General features: G+C 48.1%; 1 protein-coding gene and 1 non-coding gene across 8 annotated transcripts in view; one reads left to right on the forward strand and one right to left on the reverse strand.

Annotated features, from left to right (window-relative positions):
• TTC7A (tetratricopeptide repeat domain 7A) overlaps positions 1–23,600 on the forward strand; it is a 154,838-nt gene that overhangs the window by 29,433 nt on the left and 101,805 nt on the right. For 4 of the 7 annotated variants that reach the window (XM_017512739.2, XM_037732869.1, XM_037732870.1 and 1 more), the window contains exons 2-3: positions 901–1,064; positions 7,880–8,048. In XM_017512739.2, coding sequence (XP_017368228.1) covers positions 901–1,064; positions 7,880–8,048 — 333 coding nt within the window. Of the gene's footprint in view, positions 1–898; positions 1,065–7,879; positions 8,049–9,602; positions 9,661–23,600 lie in introns of those variants that run through there. The other 3 variants (XM_037732872.1, XM_017512742.2, XM_017512741.2) reach the window with 3 other exon arrangements.
• On the reverse strand, positions 17,407–17,513 carry LOC119468709. The gene has a single exon (XR_005197461.1). It is a non-coding gene; the product is annotated as a U6 spliceosomal RNA (small nuclear RNA).

A 23,600-nucleotide genomic window follows, 5' to 3' on the forward strand; every position in this document is an offset into this window, starting at 1 on the left:
CTGAGTTATCTCAAATTACCTTAAAAACGGGAATGGTGCAGTGGTTGATGCCCATAATCGCAGCACTCTGGGAGGCTGAGTCAGGAGGGCCACTTGAGCCTGGGAGTGCCATGTGGTTTTTGTTGTTTTTTTTTTAAACTTAAAAATGGAGAAAACTGGCCAGGCGCGGTGGCTCACGCCTGTAATCCCAGCACTTTGGGAGCCTGAGGCATGTGGATCACCTGAGGTCAGCAGTTCAAGACCAGCCTGATCAACACGATGAAACCCTACGTCTACTAAAAAGACAAAATTAGCCAGGCTTGGTGCATGCCTATAATCCCACCTACTCGGGAGGCTGAGTCAGGAGAATCACTCGTACCTGGGAGGCAGAGGTTGCAGTAAGCCGAGATAATGCCATTGCACCCTAGCCTGGGCAACAAGAGCAAAACTCCATCTCAGAAAAAAAATGGAGAAAATCAATTACTGTTATGTAAAAATTAGGAGCATGTAAAAGTACATTATTAAGCCACTTCATATATTTTTCTTCTTCAATCGTGAGGAGAACTCTTTCTTGGTTTAAGAACTTATTATCCACAGCACGGCATACGTATGACTGTCCCTTATTTTAAATTCCAAAATTCTGGGAATTTGTCCCCAAGTCCTGGGAACTCTGCCTTCCCAACCATTAAACTACAGCAGAAAACAAACCCAAAGGGGCAACTTGTATTGTGACCATAGTAGAATGTCTGTGTCTTTTATTTAAAGGCTGTTTACATTTATGGAAAATGTGCATTTATTTTCTCAGACCTGAGCCATTAATGTGCTGGGTAGGGGTGGTTGGGTAGGTCCAGGATTGTGCACCCACCTCCATATCCACCTTGTTCAGAGGATTGCTGCTCTGATCCCTACTTTGCTTTTCAGACGACTTTGGGAAATTGCTGCTGGCCGAGGCCCTCCTGGAGCGGTGTTTGAAGGAGAACCACGCCAAAATAAAAGACTCCATCCCTTTGCTGGAGAAGAATGAACCGAAGATGAGCGAAGCCAAAAATTATCTGAGCAGTATCCTTAACCATGGGAGGCTCTCGGTAAGTCATCGGCCTTTGAGCCTGAGACCTCCTCTCCTGGTCTGTCTTGCCTCCCATCTACTGTCCAGTCCTCCCTCAGTCATTTGGTCACCTGAGCAACAAGTCTCTCTTACGGACTGCCTTTGCACGTACACCAGCCACTGGCTACACGTGGAGTATGGCTAGTCCACATTGAGATGTGCTGTAAGTATAAAGCATACATGAGGTTTCTAAGACTTAGTACAAAACAAAGAATGTAAAAAACAGTAACTTTCTGTGTTGGTTACATGTTCAAATGGTGTATTTTGGATATATTGGGTTAAAACATGTTATTAAAATTAATTTCACCTTTTACTTTTTTCAGTGTGACTAAAAAAAAATCTTACTAGAAATTTTTAAATTACGCATGTGGTTCACATTTGTGGCTTTCATTATATTTCTGTTGGACAGTGCTTGGTTGACTTAATATGTGCCTGGCCCTTTGGGCTCCTTGGGTCAGGGGCAGGAAATAAAAACTGAGGTTTTATTTCCCTGAGAGCCCCCTGACCCAAGGAGCCCAAAGGGCCAGGCACATATTAAGAGCTCCATAACCGGTGAAGCCCGTTTAAGTCCACGTGCATTTATCAAGCACCTACTGAGTGCAAGACACTGAAGGGAGGTAGAGGACCCACATCTTCATCCCAGAAGGAGTCTAGTCACAACTTTCTCTGGACTTTGCTGCTCAAAATGTGGTCCACCCACCAGCATGGGAATCATCAGGGAGCTGGTTAGAAATGCAATGAAGGATTAGAATCTGCATTTTAACAAGCTCTCCTGGTGATTCCTGTGTGCATCCAAGTTTGAGGCTGTGGCTGTTCTAGATTACGATATATCCTGAGCTATAACGGGCATAGGTGTGTCATTAGAAACTCAAGGAGGAGGGGGAGGGGGTAAAAAAAAAAACGAAACTCAAAGAAGAAATGATCTTTCTTTCTCTTTCTTTCTTTCTCTCCTCTCTTTCTTTCTTTTTTCTTGTCTTTCTTGTCTTTCTTCCTGTCATCCTTTCTTCCTTTCCCTTCTTTCCCTTTTCTTTCTTTTCTTTCTTTCTTTCTTCTTTCAATGTGTTACCCAGGCTGATCTCCAATTCCTGGGCTCAAGCAATCCTCCTGCTTCAGCCTCCCAAAGTGTTGGGGTTATAGGCATGAGGCACTGCGCCCAACTGATTTTTCAAGAGATATTCTGAAGTAGTATATTCACTTCCTTAAACCTTTTATTCCAACTACTGTGTGCAAGGCATTGTGTGGTGCACTCTGAGGGCAATCAAGGCGAATCTAGCATGTCTTAGGGGAATCAAGACAAATCTAGCAGGTCCCTTAGAAAGATAAGTCCTATCAGCAAATAAATAGCCTTCCTCCAAGGTGGACCATGATAGGAGTGGCATCCATGAGGACGCAAGTCTGAGAGGGATGTTCTTTGGGGGAAAGCAGAGAGCAGACTCTGAATTGGATCCTTCTGGGGCTGGATCTAAACAGATTGGAGGACATAAAGATATGGCTGAGCATTTCAAGCTAAGGAAGCAGTGTGTAACCTCAGGATTCCTCTTAAGAAGAATCTCATTAAAGTTGGTTAGCAGGAACAAATGGAACTGGTGGGCAGTTAGATTGTAACGGTACTTTGGGGCTAGTAACAGTGGACTGAAACACCAGGCTGGGATGCAGGGCTTGTTCTGTAAGAGAGGGAAAGGAAAGGGTGCAGGGAGAGGGGAGTATGTACTAGAAGTTTAAGGTTACTGCTTTTAGGCTTCTTGACAGGTGTTGCAGCACTAGGAGTTTTGTATTGGGTTAAAATAGCTGCTTGATCCTGAGCACATCCCTTGACCCCACAGACCTTCCAGTTTCTCATCTGCTGATCAAAAGACTTGGACCAGATTGTTGGGATTCAGACTTTTCCTACCAAGACCTCTTTTCACTTAAAAAATATTAAATTAATAATTAAATATCAAATTAAATATTTAAAAATTCTTTTTAAAATAAACGTGATTCAGACTTATTGTAAAAAATCCAGTCAACAATTAAGCAATTTGAATGATAAATAAAAGTCCTGGCTGGCCTATGGCTCATGCCTATATAGTCTTAGCACTTTGGGAGGGTGAGGCTGGAGGATTACTTGAGCCATAAGTTTGAGATCAGACTGCGCAACATGGTGAGACCCCATCTCTATGAAAATTTTCTTTTAATTAGCCAGGCATGGTAGCTTGCACCTGTGGTCCCGGCTACCCAAGAGGCTGAGACTGTAGGGTCACTTGATCCCAGCAAGTTGAGGCTGCAGTGAGCTGTGTTCATGCCACTGCACTCCAGCCTTGGTAACAGAGTGAGTGAGTCCTGTCTCAAAAGTTTGGCCTGGCGCCGTGACTCACACCTGTAATCCCAGCACTTTGGGAGGCCGAGGCAGTTGGATCGCCTGAGGTTAGGAGTTCGAGACCAGCCTGGCCAACTTGGTAAAACCCTATCTCTATTAAAAATACAAAAATTAGCCAGGGATGGTGGCACACGTCTGTAGCCCCAGCTACTCAGGAGGTTGAGGCAGGAGAATTGCTTGAACCCAGAAGACAGAGGTTGCAGCCAGCCGAGATTATGCCATTGCACTCCAGCCTGGACAACTAGCATGAAACTCCGTCTTTAAAAAAAAAAAAAAAAAGTTATTTTCCACCTACACTCTCATGCCCACACCCATCCTCAGAGTTGAGCACTGGTCAGTATTTGATGTGCATTTCCTATGCCTTTCTTTGTGCACTTACAAACATACATACACACATAGAGTTTCCTTTTCATAGAGTTGTAGAACATATATTTTTCACTAAGAACTTTTATTTAGAGTTTTCTTCATGCCAATATTGTCTTATTCTTTGTATTGGCTGAATAGTAACTGCATGTATTGTTGTGACAACTATTTTATCTACCAAATCCCATTTATTAAATATAAATTTTACCATATTTTGTTAAACAAAGACATACATAGGCACTAATAATGTGGAGAAATTTACTGTTATCCACGCCAGAGCCAAATATTTTTTTATTTTATTTAAAAAAATTTTTCTTATAGAGATGGGGTTTCACCATGTTGGCCAGGCTGGTCTTGAACTCCTGACCTCAGGTGATCCACCCGCCTTGGCCTCCCAAAGTGCTGGGATTATAGGCGTGAGCCACCGCGCCCGGCCCAGAGCCAAAAACTTAATGCTGATCTGTAAAATAACATATTAAATGTTTTTCGTGGGAATCTTTTTTTGAGACAGGGTCTCACTCTGTCACCCAGCCTGGAGTGCAGTGGTGTGAACATGGCTCACTGCAGCCCTGACCTTCTGAGCTCAAATGATCATCCTGCTTCAGCCTCCTGAGTAGCTGGGACTATAGGTACGCACCACTACACCCAGCAAATTTTTAATTTTTTTGTAGTGCGGGGGGGTCTCATCACATTGTTCAGGTTGGTCTTAAACTCCTGGGCTCAAGCAATCCTCTCAGCTCTGCCTCCCAAAGTGCTAGGTTTACAGGAGTGAGCCACCACACCCGGCCATTGTTTGTGTATTCTCTATGTCAACCCCAAAGATCAGGTTGTAGTTGGGGTGACCTTCCTTGGCAGCTGATGCAGTCTCAGGTGGATTCCTGTGCATCCAAGTAGCTCTGCTGGGTGAGAAGGAGAGCTGGGAGAGGTGGGTCCTGAGGCCTCTCCTTGGGGAAGCTTGAAACCCCCTCCTCTTGGTGATCTCTAAAACCCTGTACAGCTCAGTTTTGCGGAGATCAGTGAAAACAAGCCACTTGTCCTAAGTAAGCTCTATTCTCCACTAGATTGAGGCCTTGCACCTTCCCATGGAGGCGTCTAAGGAACCTTCTGCAATGATATTTACTATTAGCCCATTTCTTTTTCTTTTTCTTTCTTTTTTTTTCAATTTTTTTGTCGAGACAGGGTTCTCGCTATGTTGCTCAGACTGGTCTCAAATTCTGGGTTTCAAGCAATCCTCTTGCCTCAGCCTCCCAAAGTGCTGGAATTACACTGTGCCCTGCCGAGCCCCATTTCTGAGACCAAGAAAGGTGATCCCACTCTACAGCCAGGCCTTTGGTGTCTACAGCCCACGTTCTAATGCTCTCTCTCACTTCTTGGTGCTTGGTGTGGAAATAAAATAATGACTGAGAAAGTTGGATTCATGTGAAGGATAATGATCACACCCCCAATTTTATAGTTCCCACGTTAGTCTGTGAAGTATTTCCTCATCCGTTCTTTCCTCATACTTGGGTATCTCCATGAAGTCCTTTTTCCCTTTCTATTGACAGGGACAGTGAGGCACAAAAGGAATATAGCAGAGGGCCTGTTCCCCTGGTTAAGCGACCTCCTATGTGGCACCTTCCCACTGGGCTAGGGGTTCGGTTCCCTGAACATTGGATTGACAGACCAAGAACATTTCACATTCAAATGCAGCGTTCCACAGAGTGCAGCAGACTTTTAATGCTGCCAAGTAAGGGCATTTAAAAAGCAAAAAAATAGCAGCAAAACAATGCCATCTTCTGCTCTCACTGTGCCATAACAGAAAAAACAGCTTAGCATTGAAGGGCAAGGTGGATATTCTTTCAGAACTAAGAGCTTTTTTTCTTTTCCTTTTTTGAGATGGAGTCTCGCTCTGTCACCCAGGCTGCAATGCAGTGGCATGATCTCGGCTCACTGCAACTTCCGCCTCCTGGGTTCAAGCGATTCTTCTGCCTCAGCCTCCTGAGTAGCTGGGATTGCAGGTACCCACCACCACACCTGGCTAATTTTTTAATTTTATGTAGAGACTGGATTTCATTATGTTGTCCAGGCTGGTCTCAAACTCCTGACCTTAGGTGATCTGCCTGCCTCGGCCTCCCAAAGTGCTAGGATTACAGGCCTGAGCCATCCCGCCTGGCCGAGCATCTTTTTAAATAGTGTAAATACAGCTTTGTAAAACATGCCCTGCATTGTCTAATTTTTCCCCAGCTTGGTGGAAGCTCTGCTGTAAACTGCCGCTTGTCCTCCGCGAACCACTGCTAGCCACACCCCAACAGCATGCCTGAAATGTGTCCTTCTGTGCCTTGCTGCCCTTGTCTCCATGTGCAGGATAATGATAATTACTCATACCCTGTATTTATCTTGCTCTTTTCCAAAGAAAAGTTCATAGCTCTTTTCTGGACTTTGCCCTATTAATGCTCTCAGCATTGCTGTGATAGGCGGTGAGGAGTAGATGTTATTATGTCTCCCTCACCCACGAGGAAGACACAGCCTGAGCAGGGAGGAAATGAGCCCGTGGCTTGAGACCAGTGCAGGGAATGCAGAGTCACTGCCCAGCTTGGAAGGACTGTGGGCCGCATACCTCTGGGATGTGTAATCTGTTGCCCTGGCCCAGGAAGTGGGTGGCCTATCTGGGGGGACTAGCAAATCCCCTCAAAAGATTCAGCTTTGGAGAGTTAATTAATAGAGCAGGTCAGGCATGCAGAGGCTGAGTGGGCCCACTTGGTAGAGGCATTGCAGGAGTTCAGTTGAAGGGAGCTCCCTGGTAGTCAGGGAGGCTTTCAGAAGGTAGGCCCGAGCAAGGCCCCCAAGGATGGAAGAGGATCTGGTTAGGCCAGGGGGGAAGGGGACCTGAGGAAGCAAAGGCAAAAGAGGAATATGGATTCACAAAAACCAGAAGGACCAGTAGGGAAGCAAAATTTGGATTCCCTGGAGTCTGGCTATGCCCTGCTCCATTTCTCTTGGCTTCTGAGAGGGCAGAAGATGGTAGGGAGTGCTGGAGACTTACCCTGGCGTCACCAGGACCCCAGACTCTTACCCCCCTGCAGGGAGACAGAGGCAGCACCTTCCTGCCAGTGACAGAGGCCAGGGGTGGGACCACAGCTGCGTCTCCGGGGAGCTTTATGGACAGGTTGGTAGCAGGAGGGCCTGGCCCATAGGCACTGTGGGCCAGTTGAGCACAGGAACAGAGGCAGGGGGCAAGAGCAAATGGACTGAAGAGGTGGCAGATCATAAGGGGAACTGGGCCCATGTCCAAGGTCAGAACTCATGCACCAGGGTGGCACAGCCCAAGGCCAGCTCAGCCTCCCTCAGGCAGCAGCACAGGAGCCCAAGCCAGAGTAGGGGTGATCAGGGCTGATCAGTCTGCCACTCTTCAGATATTTGTTGGCCCTGAGAGTTCCTCTGTGGGGTGGAGATGGAGATATAAGCAGCTTTTAAGAAAGGAGGGAAAAGAAAGCAGACTTAAGTTCAGCCACTTTTGGCCTCCGTAATTCTGCACTTTGACCGATTTCTGATAGGAAGAGGATGGTGACACAGCAGGCCCTCTCCTCCTCAATCTGTCCCTCTGCCACTGTGAGGGGAGGCATAAGCTTCAGGGTCCCCACAGGCTGTTTCTGAGGCCTTTCACCTAATTATGATTTGCATATACAGGTACACAAGAGGACCCCCAAAATGATAAGCCTGGGATGCCACAAAACTTAGCTCCGTCTCTGACTCCCCACTTGTGTTCAGAATAAATACCTGAGCTTCTGAGTGCCCCCCTGGGCTGCAGTCTTTGGGGGGCTTCAGGAGAGGGAAGACAGGGCCCAGTGTGCAAGGTCTCTGGAGTCCTGTTGGGGGCATAAAACGCACACAGATGAAACAATTAGGGACTCATATGAGAATTTCATTGAGAGCCACGGTGTAGGCTACAGACTGCAGGTGAGAGAGGGGAGCTGTTCCCAGAGGAGGAGGGGAGTTCTGAGCAGGGTCTAAGGCAAGCAGGGCCAAGGTTCAGTGAGGGGTGTTCACCCCAAGGTACCTTTGGGGCAGGCACTGCTAACATGTCCTTGTCCTTTCAGCCACAGTACATGTGTGAGGCCATGCTGATCCTAGGCAAACTGCATTACGTGGAGGGCTCATACCGAGATGCCATCAGCATGTATGCACGCGCCGGGATTGATGACATGTCCATGGAGAACAAGCCCCTGTATCAGATGCGGCTGCTGTCGGAGGCTTTTGTCATCAAAGGTAGCTGTGGGCGCCCGCTTGGGCTTACTGTGTGCAGCTCATTGCACTCTGGCTCCCAGGGCCCTGCTGGGCTCATGTCCAGATTCTTCACCCCTGGTAGTGCCCATGCCCAGGCACTGGTGTCCAAGGTGGACGCCAGTGGCAGCCAGCCATGCTGACATTGCTTGGTGCCTGGTCGGGGACGTTAGGAGACTCCGATTCTCACCCTGGCTCTGTCAACAATGATTACCTTACTGTGTACCTTTGGGCAATCATATCTTCACCTTCTTTGGCCTCAGTTCACTTGTCTCAAAGACACAGTTGTAATACCTGCCATCCCAGGGTTACCATGACCAAGAGGCATCAGTGGAGTTGTGTAGCCAGGTTGAGAAAGGCTTACAAAGTATGACCTCTCACTGGCAGGCTGGCTCTGCTGATTGGCGGTGGCCCTAGAGCAGGTGCTGGATGCTGTAGGAGCCTGCCACTCCTCAGGTATTTGTTGGGCACCTGCCATGAGTGGCCCAGGGAGCAGGGGCTGCGACCCAGCAATGAACAGGTCAGAACCAGTTTCTGGAGGTGGTCTCAGCCTTCCAGGGACAAGGGGTGCTCTGGAGGGGATTTAGGGATCATGGGTCAGTGACTTAGGAACTTCATGAGGGGACTGTGGACAACCCAGCTGGGGAAATTGTGCCATTTAACTGGATCCCAAATGTGTTCAGTGTTAAAGTCGACCTACCCCAAACTTTGTGCTTCAGGCTCCTCCTTCCCTCGATCCCTGGCTGCAGGAGCCCCTCTGCTCAGCCTGCTGTCAGGAATCTTGGATGCTTGATCGTTTTCCTAGTGCAGGACAAACCAACCCCCAGAGGAAAGTCTAGAAAAGATGCCTGTGGCTCAGCGGGGATTTGGTGCCTGGCATTTGTAGAGTATGTGGCATCCTCTATTATACATAGGGACATTCTCTCCATCTTATATATGGGGAAACTGAGGCCTAGAGAGGATAACTTGCCCAAAGTTACCCAGATTCATGGCGGAGCCAGGATGAGAACCTCCATGCTCTGATGCTGGCCTTGGAATATGAGTCCTCCAAGGCCCCTGCAACACACTGTTTCCCCTGTCCCCTCTGAGTCCCAGGAGGAGTGAACTGTGACATCCGTGGAGGGCATAACCTCCTTGACTCTGAGTGGTGGGACTTCCTGAGGGGGTTCGTCCACCCCAGATCCTTGGATCCCTTTTCTGTTGGGTCCACACCATGCTGGGAAACCTGGCAAGATGGTCACTGTGGGTGGACCCAGTACCAGCGGCTGGAGGGCAGGTTCCTATCTGGGACGGCCCGGTCCCCGGTCTATGAGTGGTCTTCTCCCTTTGCTCTCTCATCCCCCGCTCTGCGCCTCTGACACAGGCCAGTCTACGGAGTGATCTGCATTTGTCATTTGTGTCTTTCGGGTCTCTTAGAAACCCCTTCAGCCATGGACGCCCTAAGCGGAACCACCTTCCTTGGGCTTCCTTTCTGGGACTTTCTCCTGAGCCTGGCTCAGAACAGATTGCCCCCTGTCTCCTGCTCTCTCCTCTTTCCAGCATGCCTCCAGCTTCTTGGGGGAACACAGTCCTGGTGGTCAGAGGTCCTGCAGGGGAGGTAAGGAGCTGGGCCCCGCCAGCTCAGGCTGCTCGGTCGTGGGCTGTGCTAGCTCTTGTTCCCCAGTGACTGCACGTGGCCTCCCCCTTGCCTGCCTCCTCTCTGCCTGTCCTCCTCCCTGTTCTGCTGCAGTGACCATGCCTGCTGCCTGGCATGCTGAGGTTTGCCTGACCCTGCGTGTGCTTGAGACCATGCACGTGGCCACAGGGTGTGCACGATGTTAATCTGCCTGGGTTTGGGGGATCTGCCTGGGTTTGGGGGATACCCTCTCCCCATGCATAGAGGCCACACCCTCCAGTGGCTGAGGACACTGGTCATTGGTCCTGACTCCATCTATGAGCATGAGGGCAGTGGCATCTGGGACCACAGAGTTCACAGAATGCTGATATTTATTCAGCTCCTCTCCATACCAGGTAGGCCCTCGTTGAGTCCCCAGAGTAACCCTGAGGTGGTGTGCCCCTCATTCTGTGTCATGGATGAGGAGTTAAGGTTGGAAGAAGTGAGGTGACTCATGCGAGGTCTCACAGGAAGTAGCAGAGGCAGGATTTGAACCCAGGCAGCCGGAGCTTTTGATACTGTTGCTGAGAATCCTAGGATGAAAGGAATCAAGTGATCCAGGCCTAGCCCTCATGGTACAGTTGAGGAAACTGAGGCTGACAAAAATGAAGCAGTTTACCCAGGACTTCAGTTAGTGTGTGTTTTGTATTAGAATCCAGAATCCTCTGTCCCAGGCAGCCTCTTGGTCTTAGGCTCCATTTGATGCTGTGCTGCCTGCAACAGCCTGACTGGCCCACACTCAGCACTCCTGGCCAGGGTATTAGGCCACGGCTTGACTGGCCATTTTTCACAGCAGTCTGCACTGTGGTTCTGTTTGGTACTCTATAGTGGGATGGGGAGTCTGGGTCTCCGGCACACCTGGCTGGAGGAGAAGGACAGGGCCTGCATGTCACAGGGGAGCCTGAGCTGGCCAGGCTGGGAGACTCTGAGGGGGCCCCAGCGGTTCCAACATGGAGCTGCTGTTCTTTTTAGGGGAGTCAGGAGCAGGCTCTGGGTCTCTTTACCCCTACCCTAAAAAGGCATAAAAACACATTCCCCTCACCCTCTTTCCCCATCAGAGAAGAGGGACTTGCGCTGTGACCCTGTGAGGTGTCACTCACAAAGGCCCAGCATTCCTCTGAAATGTGCATTTGTATGTTACATCCAAAGATGATTTCTGATTCCCGGGGAGGCATTAGACATCAACCCGGGAGCCTCAGTGAAGGGGCAGTTTGCAGCAGTCTTGGGTTTTCATTAGCCAGAGTGCAGAGACATCACATGCATATTTGTGTATATAAGGTGTGGGGGAGTACATGACCTCTGCCTTCTCTGAGGGGAAAACAGTTACCATCTGTCACTTTTGTTTAGAAACAATAGAAAAACCACATTTCTCACTAAGATAGAAACATAAGACACCTTCATGGGAAGACCTGTCGTTTTCATGTCTGAGTGGTCTGTGCCTATCCATCAGCACTCCTGGTCCCCTAACACTTGAGTCACACATGTGCTCAGACTGACTGGGTCCAGCCAGGAGTAGACGACTGGGTTTTAGAGCCTCTTGGTGGCACCTGGGAGGTGGGCTGGGTCCTGCTGGAGGCTCTGACTCTGGAAGAAGCAGCACCTCCTCCCCAGTCCTGCCTTCAGCTGCTCCTGGCTGCAGAGAAGCTGTCATGTTGACCTGTTGCTCAGTAATGCCCTGTGCTGTGGCCAGCTCCTCCCAGGTCACCTGTGGGGCCTGGGCAGAGCTGAAGGCCCCTCCCCTGCCTGTCAGAATCCCCTGTTTGGTTCTTCATTTCCCAAGTACCAATTTCCTGAGCTCCTCTGGTATACTTGACATTTGGTGGCATTCCCAGAATTGTGGGGTACAGACCTCTCCCTCTAGAAGCTGAGCCTCTGATGTATGTCTCTGATGTGTATGACTACAGGGAGATGGAGGAGGTGGGATGATCACATGTGCACCACCCAGGAGCTTGCAGGGACCCTCCCCAAACCCACTGAATCAGAATCTACACCTTACAATGTTCCCGGGTGATGTGTACGTACATTACAGTTGGTGAGACACTGCCCTGGAAACACTTGTTTAATAAATAGTTGTTGACTGATGGTTAACCTTCATCTCTACTCTGTACATGGGAGGTGGTTGTTATGCCCATTTTAAGGATGAAGAAGCTGAGGAAGTTCACGTAGCCTGTAAGTAGCATTTGGCCAGATGGATGTCTCTAAAGCTTGTGTCTCACCTGTAACAGAGGAGTCCACCTGAAGGTGCTGGGAGGCAAATTACAGTTGCCTCCAAGATGGGTCACATAGATGAGGACTTTCTCCTCTCTAGGACTCCTTCAGCCCTGGCTTGAGTAGGGGCCACAGCCCTGCAACCATTTTCCTGGCCTTTGCTTTCCCAGGGGCATTTGTGGATGTGGTGTCTGTGGATGAGTTATTCAGAACATTTGCTTTTATATTTCAACCTAACATCAGTCATCTTGGTCTAGAATGGAAGCCCACCCCTCTCCTACCCCATTCCCCAGGCCCTGCTATGGCCCCCTTGTAACTTCTGTTAGCCCACTGATTCCTGACCAATCATGTCAGATCAGGGGAAGGCCCTGGAAAGGAAATGTTTCCAGGTGCAGGTGACAGATATATATTCAGACGAAAAGCTCCATTACCATCCTTGTTTGGTGAAGAGAGAACATCATCTATTTACTCTAGGCTGGGCACAGCGGCTCATGCCTGTAATCCCAGCACTTTGGGAGGCCAAGGCGGGAGAATCACTTGAGGTCAGGAGTTCAAGACCAGCCTGGCCAACATGGTGAAACCTTGTCTCTACTTTAAAAAAAAAAAAAAAAAAGTACAAAAAATTAGCTGGGCATGGTGGCACATGCCTGTAATCCCAGCTACCTGGGAGGCTGGGACAGGAGAATCACTTGAACCTGGGAGGTAGAGGTTACTGTGAGCTAAGATCATACCACTGCACTCTAGCCTGGGTGACAAAACAAGACTCTGTCTCAAAAAAACAAAAATAATCTAGAATGCTTTGGTTTCATGGCCCTTCTAGGATGGCCTGTCTGCGGTGCTACTCACCCCTTGGCAGAACCCTCTGCATTTGATGCCATGTGCTCATGGCTGTGAGCCCCGCTTTCCTTTGAATTCCAAGCCTCTTGAGTACAGGTGGTCATCCTTTTGTACCATCAACCAATCTCCCTCTCCCCTTTCCTGAATCCCCACCTGTCAGTGTAATAAGGTCTGCTCCTGGTGTCAGATATAATCTATGAAGTTCTTTCCTTCACTTCTTCTTGGGACATTGTCTTTGCCTTTTTTCTTCACTCCACGCATAGCTGTGTCCTTACATTCTCCCCCAACACAGTTCAGGTGCCAGGGCCTCCCCTTGGTTGTTCAGCCTGCAGCACCGTCTCCCTCTTCCCAGCTCACTTGGATGTCAGCCCAGCATGCATGTCCATTCTCTCCAGTTAGGGGTCTGTATGTTCCTTCAGCCGAGCGTCTGACCTCCTGCAGTTGTATCTCCCAAGGCTCCTGGCCTACCTCCCACAGGAGGAAGTAAAATTTGTCAGCAGTTGATTCATCAAGTACCTGCTGGAGATGCCAAGATGAACAGTTAGGGTTGCTTCTCTTGAGGGAGTGGCAGGCACATGAGCAAAGCCTGCTCCTGAAGGGATGCAGCTGCAGGAGAAGCAGCTACTCGGGAGGAAGACCCCAGAATGGCTGGTCTGCTGCTCCTGCTATGGCTTGCTGGGGCAGTATGGCAGACTTCCTGCCTGGCTGTGTGGTCTCAGCCATATGACTGTCCCTAGTTCTGTCCCATGGGAAGCTCTGCCTTGACTTTTGGCCCTTTGGCCACCAGAAAGGGGCATTTGTGAAGAGTGACCTCTGGGCTGCTGCTTCTGGGCAGCCCAGCCCCTGATGGGAGTAGAACACTTGAACCTACCTTATTTGTTTGCCAGGTTTGGGGTCTGGCTCTACAGCTCCCTAAAACTCTGTAGTAATAAGTCTTTGGCAAATTAGCATTGCATCATCTTCATGATGAGAACCTAGAGCCAAAGCTTGTGTTGACTCAAAGTCCATAGATGTAGATCCAGGCCTCAAGGCTCTGTCACTCAGCAACAGGCCTCAGGGGTACTTTCTGCTGCCTGACCCCCAGCCCCCTCAGCTCCCAGTGTAATGGGTAAGCAATGGGCTGTGGGGCACATGCCCTGGCTCTCCAGCAGTGCAGTGAGAACTGCAGCAGTGGGTCCATGTGAGGTTTGCACAGGGAGGGATTCACACCTTTCTAGCCTTGTCTCCTAATAGAGTCTGGTCTCCCTGTCTCCTCTGGCACTGCCTTCAGCAAGGACAGAGAATTTCCGACTCCTGTTATCTGACTTAACTCTCAGCTGTCTTGTATTATTTTATACAGACAAAGCTTTCTTATTCAGAGGGACTGCCAGGAGTGATGCTTATAAGGCTTATTTTTGTAGGACTTAGCATGGGCCCCAAGAAGCATCCGGCATAGGCCAGTATCCTGAAGTCTTCTACCACATGCGCAAGGTCTCACCTCAAGACAAAATAGGCTGCATTCCAGCTGGTGGTGCTGCTGCTGTGTGGCTGGAATTCCAGTTCCTCAGCTGGGAGATGGCGAAGTCCTCACAGCCTCACCTGACCTCAGCCCAGCCAATCCTGTATTTCAGGAATTGTCCCCTCGGACACCATGCCTCTGGGGATCAGTTTCTGTATAATCAGCCTTATGGTTGTAATGACAAAACCGCAACTCCAACTAGTTGGAAAAGTAGCAACAAAAAGGAGGAAGGACTGGATATTTATGGGCCCTTGTAACTAGAAGGTTGGTGGAGCAGCATGGCATCAGGCATAAGCTGGATCTGGGCTCAGCGAGGTCTGCTGAGGTCTTCCTCAGCAACTCCAGGTATACATTGTTCTTATGGCATGGCACCCCCAGTCTCAGAAGGTGAGAGTAACTGGGGAAGCTTCTCATGGACCTAGCTTGGTCTAATGCCCACCCTGGAGCCTATTGTGGTGCCCAGCACCAAGGTTACTGGGCTGGTGCCAGGGGTGGGATTTCCCCCACTTGAGTCTTGTGGACTGAGATGCAGGAATAGTTCCTCAAAGGAAAACCAGGGTGCAGTTACGAAAGTAGGTGAAAGGTGTGGAGGCAGAGCCCCAGAGCGCAGGCAGAAATGATTCACCTCAGGTTACACCAGTAATGGCAGGGTCAGGATGTGGACTCCGCTCTCTCTGACTCCAGTGTTCGGGCTTGTACCTGATGCCCAAGGAGTGATTGTTCGATTGCAGTACTTTTGCAGAGAGAGGTGAGATCCAGCTAGTTGTGGAGCCTTCACAGGTGAGCTCGGCAGTGAGCCTGAACTTGAGGATGAATCACCTACAGTCCAGTGGAAGAGGTGCCTTCCAGCAAGGGAAGTCCAAAGGGAAGCCCCAGGGGAAACCAGGGGAGGTGGCTTGTTTGGAGGTGCAGTGTAATCACACTTCTTGGAGCTGAGAGGAGGTGTGTGTGGGAGGGATTGGGAATGAGCGTAAGGGCCAGGTGGGCCCCATGAGAGGGCCCAGAGCAGAGAGCCCGCAGTAAGGCTCAGGGTGTCTCTCTTGGCTAGTGTTCTACAACTTTGGTTCTGGGTCACCACACCGTGAGGTGCAGCACAGCCTGTTCCCCCTCAAATCAGGCTCACCTATGGGTCAGCGCGCTGTCTGGGGCAATCCTCTCTAGGGTCTGGAGCTGATGGATCTGGGCCCTAGACTAGGAGGAAGACTTTGTGGATCCAGTGTAACAAATCATCCACTTTGTTGGTCTGATCCCTAAGGGTTATTCCCTGGCTTTGATTGGCATCCAGGATGTTTCGGGGACTGCTCTTTGGATATCTCCAGCCTTAGCCGGTTCAGCCTCCTCAAGCTCCTGTGCCATTGTCTACCTCAGGTGGCGTTTGATGGTAGACACTTCCCTCTCTTCCCCTCAGGCCTCGGTCCCTTCCATTTCTCTGGCACTAGCTCAGCTTGCTAGTAACCCCATGTCTGCAGCCATTCATTCTACCTTGAGCCTGGCAGACCTTTGTCATTGGTGCCTAATTTAAGGTTCATTGTGGCTCCACAGATGGACTGCCGGCCCCTTGAGAACTGGTCCTGCCCCCAGTGTCAGCCTGGCCGGCTCGCGTTCTCCTCTGCCTCACACCCAGCGCCAGGGAGGTCCTGGTGCCCTGACCCTGGTGCACATGAGCTGTGTACTGCAGTGACATGCTGGGTTGTGAAGCTGCTGTGCAAAGTCAAAAGGTGAAATACCCTTAGCAGCCAGAAGGATTATGATCCACAGATTCTCTTCTCCCCACCCCTTGAAGGTAGACTTCTTTTTTTCCTGTTCTCTTTCAGACAGTGCAACCCCAAGCTATTCTTCTGTCACCTGGAATTGTGTGGCTGATTAAAGCTTTTAAAAATAAAAGAAAGAACACTAGGCTGCTCCCAGGACAGGATATGATAGCATACTTGGTTTTTGTGTTTTTAGCCCTGGTATGGTGGGAATTCACTGTTGATTTTGGCTTCCCTCTCTAAGGGGTGTGGGCTGTGTGCTGCACATGGACAGGAGCTCAGTCCTTGTGGCACTGCTGTCCCAGCCCCAGGCGAGAGAGGCTGGCTTCCAGATGGAGGAGGAGGAGCAGGCTGCCAGGGGATCAGCCTTATCCAGCCAGAGACCTGGATCTAGTCAACACTGGTGCTTTTAGCTGAGGGATCTTGGAATTAATCTGTTTCCCTCGATTTGATTTTTCTTTCTTTCTTTTCTTTTCTTTTTTTTTTTTTTTCAACCTGAGACAGCCTTGCTCTGTAGCCCAGGCTGGAGTGCAGCAATGCAATCTCGGCTCACTGCAACCTCTGCAGTGGTTCAAGTAATTCTCATGTCTCAGCCTCCCAAGTAGCTGGGATTACAGGTGCATACCACACCACACCCACCCAATTTTTTGTATTTTTAGTAGAGACAGGGTTTCACCATGTTAGCCAAGCTGGTCTTGAACTCCTGACTTCAAGTGATCTGCTTGCCTCAGCCTCCCAAAGTTCTGGGATTATAGACATGAGCTACCTCACCCCACCTAGATTTTTCATTTGTAACTCTGGAGAAGGGTTAAACCCCTACATAAGAGGTTATTGTGAGCGTCACTTGAAAATATTTTCTAAGAGCATACTGGTTTTTTTAGGCGGAGTTTCACTTTTGTTGCCCAGGCTGGAGTGCAGTGATGCAAGCTTGGCTCACTACAACCTTTGCCTCTCTGGTTCAAGCGATTCTTCTGCCTCAGCCTCCAGAATAGCTGGAATTACAGGCATGCACCACGATGCCCAGCTAGTTTTGTATTTTTAGTAGAGATGGGGTTTCTGCATGTTGGTCAGGCTGGCCTTGAACTCCTTACTTCAGGTGATCCGCCCACCTCAGCCTCCCAAAGTGCTGGTATTACCGGCGTGAGCCACTGCGCCTGGCCAGCATACTTTTTACTCTTTACAATATTTCATCTAATTTAATGATCATGGCTACGCTCAGAGCTAGGCATTGTGAGTAATTCCATTTTGTGTTTGAGGAAACAGAGTTAGGAATGATGATCACAAAAGACTATATCCTTCTAGTCTTTTTTTCCCTATATGCTTATATGTGCTTTTAAAACTAAATGTAAGTTCATACAGTCACGTTTTATAATCTGCTTTTTTTTCTGTCTTTTTTTTTTTATGGAACGCTTCACGAATTTGCGTGTCACCCTTGCACAGGGGCCATGCTAATCTTCTCTGTATCGTTCTAATTTTAGTATATGTGCTGCCAAAGCGAGCACTGTAATCTGCTTTTTAAAAAAAGTTAGTATTTCATGAGTCATTTTTCAATACACTTCTATGTCACTGTAAGTAACTTCATAGCATTTCATTGTAATGTTCTATCATAATTTTTTTATTATTTTTTTTAAATAAAAGGGTATCACAGACCTGTTATTGCTCAATCTCAGGTGGCTGAACGCCACTTGTCCCTCTAAGAAGTATGTTCTATCATAATTTTGTGAACTTGTCCTGCGTTGGACCCATATGCTAAATATTTTTTCTTTTTTTGCTATTATAAACAATACTGAAGTAGATATCCTTGAAGCTAAATTTTGCATATATACACACACACACACACACACACACTGTTTTGTTTTGTTTTGTTTTGTTTTGTTTTTTGTTTTGTTTTGGTGGAGATGAGGGTCTCACTATGTTGCCAGGACTGGTCTTGAACTCCTGGGCTCAAGCAGTCCTCCCACTTCACCCTCCCAGAGTGCTGAGACTACAGGTGTGAGTCACCACCCCCAGCCTTTTTTTTTTTTTTTTTTTTTTTAAAGATAAATTTCTAGAAAGTAGGATTACTGAATCATAGAGTCTACATTTTTTGGAGACCTTGATACAGAAGCCAAATTGTCTGTTTTTGTTTTTGTTTTTTGTTTTCATTAAAAAAATTGTGTTGGCCTGGCACGGTGGCTCACGCCTGTAATCCCAGCACTTTGGGAGGCTGAGGCAGGTGGATCAGCTGAGGTCGGGAGTTCAAGACCATCCTGGCCAACATGGTGAAACCCCATCTCTGCTAAAAATATAAAAATTAGCCAGGCGTGGTGGTGTATGCCTGTAATCCCAGCTACTCAGAAGGCTGAAACAGGAGCATTGCTTAAACCCAGGAGGTGGAGGTTGCAGTCAGCTGAGATTGCACCACTGTACTCCAGTCTGAGCGACAGACCGAGATTCTGTCTCAAAAATAAATAAATTGTGTTAAATATACATACCATAAAATTTACCATCTTAACCACTTTTAAGTGTACAGTTCGGTACTAAGACATTGTTGTGCAACCAATTTCCTGAACTCTTTAACATTTGCATTATTGTGCAGCCAACTCCAGAATTCTTTTACCTTGCGAAACCAAAATTCTACGCCCATGAAAGAGCAACACTCCATTCCCTCCTCCCCCAACCCCTGGCAACCACCCTTCTATTTTCTGTTTTTATGAATTCGATTACGCAAGTACCTCATGTAAGAGGAATCATAACAGTATTTGCCTTTTTGTGTCTGGTTTATTTCACTTAGTATAATGTTCTCAAGGCTTATCCATATTGCAGCATATGTCAGAATTTCCTTCCTTCTAAAGGCTGAATAATATTGTATTATATGTATGTATACATGACATTTTGTTTATTTTTTGAATGAAATCATACAGTGTTCATCTGTCAATGGGCACTTCGGTTGCTTCTACATTTTAACTATTGTGAATAACGCTGCTATGAACTCGAGTGTACTGATGTCTCTTTGAGACCCAGCTTTCTATTATTTTGCGTATATACCTAGAAGTGGAATTGCTGGGTCATAAGGTAATTCTATTTTTAAACGTTCTAATTTTAACAAAGTGGTCTGTGAGGATTCTTCCCTACCTGGCCTTTCGGTTTCCTCCCTGAAAGCTGAATGAATTGCATTTTTTCCCTTCTGCCCCTGGCTGCAGGGTACCCAAGTCTGGGATTCATCTTCCCTGGGTGCTGCAGCTGTCCTGTGCCCTTTGACAGGCTGGGTAGGTGGGAGGAAGGGGGTTCCATTGCCAAAGAAGTTTTCTGTTTTCTACCTCTGCATCCAGGGCCCTAGGCTCCAGGGCTCCAAGGGTGGGGCTTCTTAGAAGGGTGGCTGCCTGGGATGTGATGAGTCATTCAGACTGAAGGAGCTGGGACCAGCCTGGTGTTGGACCTGAGGCTGTGCCAGGATCAGCTTGGCTCCAAATCGAAAGTTCTGAGTTAATGAAAAAGCAAGTCCTCCTCTTGAAAGGGGCCTTTCCTAGAGCTATGTATTGGCACAGAATGGCCCTGCTGGTAGGAATCACAAGGCATGCCTGCCCCACAGGGCTGCGTTACAATCCTCCAATGCCTCGCGGGCTGGGCGCAGGGCAGCCCACCTCCATCCTGGATGAAGTGCTATGGTCTGACGGCTTGTGCAGAAGCACTCACGGGGCAGAGGGTGAAGAAACCCAAGCCTGGAGTCCCTGGGTGGGCTTCCAGTCAGATGTTTGTGAATAGGAAAATAGAGCTTATCAACCAGGAGACAAATATAAGGTTCCCTACCCCTTTTTATGGGCACAGCTGGATGACTGGACTGTGGCCTTGCTCAGGTAAAGCCACTGCCAGCTCCAGAAACTTTTTGGCCTTGTGTGTGTTGGAAATTGCTTTACAGAGGACCACCTCAGTGAAGGTACTCCTCTACTTTGAACTTTTATTTCTCTGAATCATGACAGATCCCTTCAAAAAAGCATTATCTCCATTATTTTTAGATAAATTTTCATATAGTGAGATGTACAGATCTTAACTGTATAATTTCATGAATTAGACCTGTATAAATATCCTTGTGATCAGTACCCTAATGAAGATACAGAACGTTTCTGTCATTATAGAAAGTCCCCTTGGGCTCTTTTCTAATTGGTCTCTCCACCCCCACCCCAGGCAACCACTAGTTGTTTTGTTTTCTTTTTCTTTTTTTTTTTTTTAAGGGAGATAAGAGTCTCCCTATGTTGCCCAGGCTGATCTCAAACTTGTGGGCTCAGTTGATCCCCCTGCCTCAGTTCTGACAGTGCTGGGATCACAGATGTGGGCCACCACTCCTGGCCTTATTTTCTATTGCTATAGATCAATTTGCTTTTTTAATAAAGGAAATCATACAGTATGTATTTTTTTTATGTCCGGCTTCTTTTCGACAATGTAATTTCTAAGTAATTCATTCGTGTTATGTGTATATAGGAATTCGTCTCTTTTTTAAAAAATCTGAGTAATGTTCCATTGTATAACTATACCACAATTTGTTTATGAATTCTCCAAGAAAGATTTTTTAAGTGGAGAGGGAGGAACTCCTCTTGGCTGTACACTTGGCTGTGTGAATACACTCATTCATCTATGCATCCATCTGCATGGTTCCTAAACACTAGGCCCTGGCTATCACTGGAGTGCAATGATCAATCGGAAATGGGTAGAAAGGATGAGGACAATGCAGGAAAAAGGCACATGCATAGGAGATGGAGCCAAACTGTTCAGCTGGTTTAGACACAGGAAGGCTTAACTCTACCTGGCAGGGTTTCAGAGAAGAAGTGGCTTTGCTTTGAGCTGTTTAAAAATGAAGATGGGGTCTTGCTCTGTTGACCAGGCTGGAATGTAGTGGCATGATCTCAGCTCACTGCAGCCTCCGCCTCTAGGCTCAAGTGATTCTCCCACCTCTGCCTTCTGAGTAGCTGGGATCACAAGTGTGCGCCACCAAGCCTGGCTAATTTTTTGTATTTTTCGTGGAGACAGGGTTTCACCATGTTCCCAGGCTGGTCTCAAACTCCTAAGCTCAAGCAATCCTCCCACCTGGGCCTCCCAGTGTGCTGGGATTACAGGTGTAAGCCACTGTGCCCAGCCTGCTTTGAGCTTTCTAGGAAGATGGGATTTGGGGTTCTTGGAGAAGCACGGTGGAGAAGCCCCTGCTGGGAGTGGAAGAAACAAATGCCACACAGGGAAGGTGAAGGCCTCAGAGACCATTGTTCCTGAATTCACTGCTTTGCAGTGGCCAGCCCTCTGGAGGCTTGGGACTGGCAGCTTGAACTTGCCAGCAGCTGGCATCACCCATCCTGGTGCTGGGGCCAGAGGTGTGGCAGGAGGGAGCCCAGCCTGAGCGCATCTCTCTGGGGTCCACAGGGCAGCTGTGTTGAAACAGATCCACTCTATGTCCCTTGGAATTGTCTGTGCCCTGCCACCTGCAGTTGGTCTCCTGGGCTAGGCCTCTGAACAGTTCATAGGTTTGCCCCACCTTCCTGCAGGGTGGATAGGCTGCATGTCTGGGGAGCAGGGGCACGCGCAGCTCTGGCAGTGGGCAGCGAGGCCTGTCTCCTTGATTCTTTCTTGGTTCCTCTTCCCCCATTAGTCCTCTGGAATGAGGAGCCTCCCCCTCCTGGTTGTGAGTCATTTGGCAGGAGGCACGGTGACACCCAGTGACCCGGCACTTGGGTGTTTGTGTTAGCAAGGACCTTCACGTTCTGTGCCCACCTTCCTCCACGCAAAGGTACCCGACCTTTGGATGTAGTAACACCCCAGATCACTGGCAAAGGACAAGGTCACTGACTCTGTGTGCATGGGAATCTGGCTAAGAAAAACAATAGTAATTCCTTACCCTATATTTGCAGAGCACTTTGTACTTTGTCAGACATGAGCAGGCTTGTGTTTTTTCATCCAGCCAGCAAATGTTTGTCCAGTACCTACTGTGTGCCAGATGGTAGAAAGATAAACATGATTAGGTTCATGTCTTAAAGGAGCCCTCAGTCTGGGGAAACATAAGAAATGGTGAGTTAGGAATATGTATAGACTGGGACTTAAAGGAGGAATGTTTGATTATACCAGGGAATATCAGGAAGGGCTTTGTAGAGGAGGTAGCATTTAGTGGGTCAGAATGTGAACTGTAATTTTGGATAGACTTGTTGGGGTGGATACATTCCAGGCAGGAGGAACAACTTGAGCAAGTCAAGAAGGCATCCTATAACCCAGCAGTTGGGAGTAGGAGGTTGGGTGTGGCTGTAGCAGGTAAGGCAAGAGATGAGGCTGGAGAAGTGATACCTGGAGGCCCTGGTATGGTGCCTCCAGAGGTTGGACCTTACCCTGTAACAGCCTGGACCCCTGGAGAGTTTTAGAAGGATTCCCCGGAGGATTAGAGTGAGACTGCAAGCCGGGAGGCCAGTTAGGGCTGATGTAGTCATCCACTCAAAAGATAAAACCTGAAATAAGGTAGTAGAAAAAGACGAAGGGGAGGTTTGAAGACTTGGTCATTAGATGAATGTTGGGGCTTATAGGGTAGGAAACAGTTGAGGATTCTTCTATTATACATCCCTTTAGTAAGTTCATCCTGAGCCTCTGCTTACTACATGTAAAGTACCGTGTGGGCACAAAGATGAACTAGACATTGAATCTCCCCATTGGGAACCAATAGTTCAGAAGGATAGCACTCTCTAGTCAAGTCTTTATTAGCTGCAAGTGACCTCCCCCACAAAAAAAAGGAAGGAAGGAAATGGGAGAAGACATGGGAGCTATTTAATGGTGCTCATACACTGAAAAGTTCTAGCAGGTAGAGCTTCAGGTAAAACTAGGTCTAGGTACTCAAACAGTCTCTTTAGGAATCTGCCCTTCTCCATCCTGTCTTACCTTTACTCTGCATGGATTTCATTTTTTTTTTTTTTTTTCATGACTAAGAGTTTATCCAGCGTTTTTCCTGTCTTAAAAAAAGTAACCTGATGCAAATATAGTTGTATTTCTGTTCAGCATTCATTTCTAGTAAGGGTAACAATGCTATATCCCTTTGTTTCTTAGAGATTGTTTTTATTTTTTGAGCTTTTTGCTTTCAGCCTTGAAGCTTTTATTTAAAAAAAATTTTAACTGTACACTTCAGTAGTATTATTTATATTCACATTGTGTAGACTTCATTTTAAGGCAGGTTTTCCCTAACGTTTCTAAGCTGATGTTTGGTACCAGCTTAACAACCCCAGTGGAAAGAGTGAGACTGGTTTTTATTGGCCCAGATTGGGCCATGTGCCCACACTTACCTGATCACTGTGGCTGTTATGATCAGCTGAGATTGCAAGAGGGGTGGTCAAAGGGAGAGCAAGGTGTTGTTACTGATAAAGGGGAGAGTGGGCATCCACTGAAGGCAGAGACCTGAGCATGGGTGACTTCTGCAGGGAGGAACTGTTGGGTTCCATGGGAAGCGTGCATGTAAAATGCTGCATAACTCGAGCACCTGCTATGTGAGGTGCTGTGCTAGGGGTTGTGGTTGTCCAAAAAGGTTCACATTTGCCCCCATGGCGCTTTCAGCTAGTTGGGGAGGGAAAAGCTGGCCAGAGATGATCAAAATA

The sequence above is a fragment of the Cebus imitator genome, unplaced genomic scaffold (genome assembly GCF_001604975.1).
Source record: "Cebus imitator isolate Cc_AM_T3 unplaced genomic scaffold, Cebus_imitator-1.0 Scaffold476, whole genome shotgun sequence".
NCBI classification, from domain to species: Eukaryota; Metazoa; Chordata; class Mammalia; order Primates; family Cebidae; genus Cebus; species Cebus imitator.